General features: G+C 37.0%; 1 protein-coding gene across 1 annotated transcript; it reads left to right on the top strand.

Annotated features, from left to right (window-relative positions):
• Positions 1-1010: 1010 nt before the first annotated feature.
• Positions 1011-2460, top strand: LOC140857325 (disease resistance protein RPM1-like). Its single transcript, XM_073256109.1, has 3 exons — positions 1011-2225; positions 2329-2335; positions 2420-2460. The coding sequence occupies exons 1-3, from the start codon at positions 1011-1013 to the stop codon at positions 2458-2460; spliced, it is 1263 nt and encodes a 420-aa protein (XP_073112210.1).
• Positions 2461-6000: the final 3540 nt, after the last annotated feature.

The raw sequence follows: 6000 nt of genomic DNA, 5'->3' as shown, positions 1-6000 counted from the left end.
CCTCATTAATAGATGCTCCACAAGTGGTTTTTGTATTTTTCTCTGATCTAATTCTATTTTTTAGAGTACTAAAAAGAAAATAATAGTCTATCGATCATCTACTGAAGTGAAGTATCGATGTTTTGCCCAAACTACTACTAAACTATAATGGTTATACTCTCTGTTATGTGAATTGCATATTCTTCTTCATTTAGTTCTTTTAATCTGGTGTGATAATAACATACCATAAATTTTCTCAATTCAAAATTTAATCTTTTAATTTTAAATTCAAATTGTTGCTGTAGTCTTTTTCTTATTTTTCTCATATTTTTTCTTTATTCAAATTCAAATTTAAATTATTTCTAATATTTTTTTTATTTTCATATGTACTTGAATATATATATATATATATATATATATATATATATATATATATATAATATATATATATATATATATATATATATATATATATATATATATATATATATATAACTATGCTCTAACAAATCCCAATGAATAAATCCCAATGAATCAAGTGAGATTTTTAGCCATTTTATTCTATTTCTTTCAGGGTGAAGTACACAGCAAAATGAAATCGATAAAGCATGAGTTTGAACTCATGGAAGCCTACATAAGATACGTGGATACAAGGAAAGATGTTGACAAACGATGGGAAGGATGGATGAAAATCCTAAGGGATCTGGTCCACCAGCTCGAAGACATCATCGACGAATATGCTTTTCTAGTGGGAGAGCAACATCGGCGTGGATTCTATGATTCGGCCCTCTATAGAACTTTCAGACACTTCAAGTATATCAAGGCTTGGCGGGGTATCCGGAGGAAGTTACAGGATGTTGAGGCCATACTTGACGACCTTTCAATGCAGAAAGCGCGTTACGGCGTCCAAGAGGGTACAACTTACACTGATGACTCTGCTGGAAGACGTCAACACGGTGAAGAACCTCAAAGAGCTCATTCGTCGATGTATGCTTCAGGTTGTGAGAAGGAATCATTTTGGTAGACCAAAGATGTGCAGAATGCATGATATTGTGAGAGAGTTAACTCAGAAAATATCCGAACAAGAATACTTCTGCATGATGTACAGTGGTGAAGAAACTGAATCGATTGGCAAAGCTCGCCGCTTATCAGTTCAAAAGGGCATCAAAGATTCGGATCCACACAGAGGTATGTCAAATATTCGCTCTTTGTTGGTGTTTGACATGAGTAGTTTCTCTTTGAAGTCATGGATTTCAAGGTCAACTAGCTTTCGACTTCTGCGGGTTTTGGATCTAGAAGGCGTTCCTATTGAGAGGGTTCCAGAAGAAGTGACCATTTTATTCAACTTGCATTACCTGGGTTTAAGGAGAACCTTGGTGAAGGAGCTTCCTAGATCCTTGGGTAGGCTGAGAAACCTACAAATCTTAGATCTTAACTATAGTAAAATTGAGAAGCTACCTAATGGGATAACTCAACTCAAGAATCTGCGGCATTTGTTCGCATGGAGCATCCATGATCTAGCATATGCCGAGCAGGCTAGTAATCCTGGTGTTAAAGCACCTGAAGGGATATGGAATTTGAAGAACTTGCAGGCTCTGAAGTCGGTTGAAGCAGATGAAGACATGGTTCGACACATAGGTAATTTGACACAACTGAGAACCTTGAGAATAACCAAAGTAAGAGGCATGCATTCAGTGGAGCTGTGTTCCTCCATATCAAAGATGAGCCACCTGGTCAACCTGGACATTACAACCAGCAACGAAGGAGAGGCACCGCAGCTGGAAGCTCTAAATCCGCCTTCGTTCCTCTATCAGAAGCTGGAGCTACGAGGGCAGCTAGAACACGGGGTGCTTCCTCACTGGTTCAGTTCTCTGGCAGGCCTTCGGCAATTGGGATTGTCTTATTCTAGGTTGAAAGAAGACCCGCTACCGTGCCTGCATGGGCTGCCTAACTTGGCTATTCTAGGCTTGTACAATGCCTATGATGGGCAGGAGTTGCGCTTCCATGCAGGAGGGTTCCCTAAACTCAAATTCCTCATATTGGGTGGTTCGAACCAGCTCGATTCAGTAAGCATGGATGAAGGGGCATTGCCAAGCCTGTCTGAGTTGTTGCTGCTGCGCTGCACAGGGACGAAGCTGCTACCTCAGGGCATTGAACATATAAAAAGCCTCCAAGTTTTGTACTTGATGGCGATGCCGCTGGAATTCGTTGACAGAATGCGTGGGAACATGGAGGAGAGACAGAAGGTTCGACACATCCCCCTAATCAAACATGTATTCCAGAGTGGAGACAAGTGGACAGGAGAGACTCTTTCTTGAAACCCTCTTCAATGAAACTATACATTGGCAGATGGAAGGTTAGTTTCTTATTCATCTTTTCTTTTCCGGTGTCTAGGCACGCTTTCCAGTTGAGCTTTTTTTTTTCTCATTCCTTTTTTCAGATCACGATTTCGCGGGATTTGTTATATTTTCCGAACATTAATTGTTGAGGCCGACTGTTGCACTAGTGATGCATTTGAAGCCCTGTTTCACAAACAAAGATAATCATGTATGATAATCTAAAGACCGTATTTCATCATCAGAACATGAGTGGTTAGTTGACATAGCTATTAAATGTGATGAAAATAATTATCGTTCTAATCAGAAGGATGTATATGAGGAAATACCAACTAATAGGAGTCTATTGGAATATGCCCATGAGCTTAACAAACGCATGGCAAACATAAGAGATCTTCAAAACAGAGGGAACCATGTATTTGGAACTTAGTCCACACGCATGTGCACTGACATCCACAGATATGTATGCATGTATGCACGCATGCATTCATCGATCCATATATGAATGCATTTACGCATATATGTACTTATATATGTATGTACGTATATGTGCATATATGTTCTATATACTTTTCTTTGCATTTCATCATGATTCAGTCTTTTGCATATATTAATGAAGTGAAATTCATGAGAAACTTTTTCATTGGTATTCTGGTGTCTTAATTTCTACCGTGGATATTTTAGATGACATCTGGCTCGCCATTTGGTGTTCTGGTGCCTTAATTTGTTAGATTTGACATGCTTCCTCAATCAGAAGAGTCACAGACTTGGTAAAAAAAAGATTTAAAATTTCGCTAAAACTAGTTGATAAATCTCACTTTCTTTATTTATTCTTTGCTAGGTTTACACTGGGGATGGAATGATGGATGCATCTCTCTGGAAAGGGCAATGACTATGCCATCTTGAGGAATCCACCAAGCAAGCTGGTTCATTGATCAATAATAATTCATCATTGCATTGCAAGGAAATTTAAGCAGTACTGAATTGATTGCATGTATCTCCAAAATCCATCAGCCAGAATTTCTATTGCCATGTGTGCGTGTGCGTCTGCGTGTTTGCATGTCTATTACCATTCTTGCATGCGTTTGTGTGTGTGTGCATGTGTGTGTATCTTTATGAGTGTGTGTACGCTAGAAAGTAAAATGTTACAGCATATTATTGTAACTGGTGAGGTTACCAATAAAACTGTACTTATATGGACATTATAGCTTGTAAGTGGTATTGCTATTAATCAGCTTGGAATTGCAAGTCTTCTGGTGAAGTTGAAGTTGTTGTTTCTAATTCAACCATCTTATCTGTTAATTTAAATGCATATCACAAATGACTATATATACTTGTATTCAAGTAGCAATGTACGATGCACCTATTACTATTCAATGGTGGATTCTTTCGAGAGAATGAAAAAGAAATAGGAATGGGAGTTAAGCTACAGCAGGTGCGGTGGGTAGGGGGGTTCAAATCAACAAAATTGAATTGCAGAGAGGATCGGGGTGATGAGCATGCACCAGATTCTCCATGATTTAATGCTTCAAGAAGAATAGATACGTAGGTCTGAACAAAGTTAACAAAGACCCTTTCTTTATCAAACATTTACATTGAGAGCAATCCTTTAATGAGTATCTGGAGTGAATTGCAGGTATTGATCGATTGAAAAATCAAATTGCAGCCGTCTAGTGAAAAGTATGAATGGCTCAAAAAAAAAAAAGTTATAAGATACTGAAGCGTCTATAATGAACTTGAACTTCCAAACAAATATATTGTCCAACCTAAACTACACCCTTTATCACCCATGGAAAATAAGACAAAACAACAATAACTGAGATGGCCCGATCTATAGGCTTGGTGTCACGCCCCAAACCCAACACCCGGGTTGGAAACGTGATGGCTGCACACTCCTTAGAGCAAGCCCTAAAGAATATGCAAGGTCAAATTAAATCATTACAACCTTATCAACTATAATAATTTATTTCAACAATAATTCATAAAATCTTGCATAATTACAATTTAAATTTCTTCAATTCTCTGATCAGATACTATGACACTCTTATTTATCCTTCTGCTCATCTGTAAATCCAAGCCATAGCTAATCATAAGCATCCTGTAACTCTGAGAAGAAAAGAAAGATGAAGAGGTGTGAGCTTTACAGCCCAGTAAGAATTTCCATATCACATTGATATAATAATATAATCTAAAAATAAAGATAAACAATAAAATATAAAATTCGATGTTCAATATCTAGAATAATGTAAATATCCATAAATTTTCTGTCTTGTTAAAATAGATGCATCATCATATGTTAACGGGTGAAACACTTTTATTCAACAATTATTTCATGTCTCATCTTTCATTTTTCCTTTCATAATCACATGATTTTTAACATTTTCTTTCTGGCTCTGGACTAACCAAGTCTATATCTCAGTCATCATCCGGATTGAATCCACTTAAAAAGTCTTTCAAGACTGTCTCAGGATGAGCTCCTGGCCGGCTGTCCCACGTACGAAAGCCCGTAAAAGGCTGTCCCAGGCATAAGCTCCTGGCGAGCTGTCCCAGGTATAAGCTCCTGGTCGGTTGATCCACCTGTAAGCCAGTGGGGGCTGTCCCAGGCATAAGCTCCTGGCGGACTGTTCCACATGACAAGACTAGTCCATACGATATACCTCTTTCTTTTTATTTAATCATTATGTATTGATTTCATCAAATCAATTCTGTCTTGCATTATGATCAATTCAGATATGTCATATCCATATAATCATGCCATCAATCTCTGATACATATATATTGATATAACATACTCATACTCAAAATCAAATAACAGTATCTCAGGTATAATAAAATTCATCGATCTCAAATTCGACGATGCAAAACCAATGATGCAAGACCAATAGTAAAATAGCATATATACAATAGTGTTCATGTACAGGGATTCTTACCTTTACCGGTGACTGATTCAAGCACCAAAAATCAATGTTCTTCTTTGATTTATAAATATCTTTAACAAAATAATCCACTCGATATCATATGCAGATAATTATCTCTTCATAACCCTAATCAAATATAAAAATCATATATGGAGAAAATTATCCGATAATCAATCCTAATAACACAAATCGAGGACCTCTCTTAGGATTAATCAAAATTAAGATTTATCTAAGTATCTGAATCCTCCACTGATCCATAAGACTTCTAGAGAGAGAAAATCAATGAAAAGAGAAAAAATTTTAGAGAGAAAAAGTAGAGAGAGAAAGTGGAGAGAGAAACTTTCGTATCCTTCAGATGAGGCAATCATGGTCGAGATCATTAGAGGTCCTATCAGGGTGACTCAATATGAATCAAGTGTTACAAATTTCGAATAGGATCGAACTAGGATCAGATCTACCGCATGAATTTTGGAGTAATCTCAAATCATCATATTTTTATTCCAAATTTATCCTAAGGTCTGTGATGCAATCAAAGAGAGAGTAGAAAGACCTTAGAGAGATAAAATCCATAAAGAGAGAGAAAAAGATCTAGAGAGAGAATCTAGAGAGAGAAATTGGAGAGAGAAGGTAGAGAGAGGAGAGAGGAAAGAGGAAGAGAAAGGAGAGAGAGGAGAGAGGAAAGAGGAAGAGAAAGGAGGGAGAGGAGAGAGAGAAAATTCTCTTTTTTTTTTTCTTTCTCTTTTTCTTTTTCTTTTTCTTTTCTTTTC

The sequence above is a fragment of the Elaeis guineensis genome, chromosome 4 (assembly GCF_000442705.2).
Source record: "Elaeis guineensis isolate ETL-2024a chromosome 4, EG11, whole genome shotgun sequence".
Classification (NCBI taxonomy): Eukaryota; Viridiplantae; Streptophyta; class Magnoliopsida; order Arecales; family Arecaceae; genus Elaeis; species Elaeis guineensis.
Note: the sequence above shows the minus strand (reverse complement) of the source record. Positions and strands in the feature narration are given on the sequence as shown.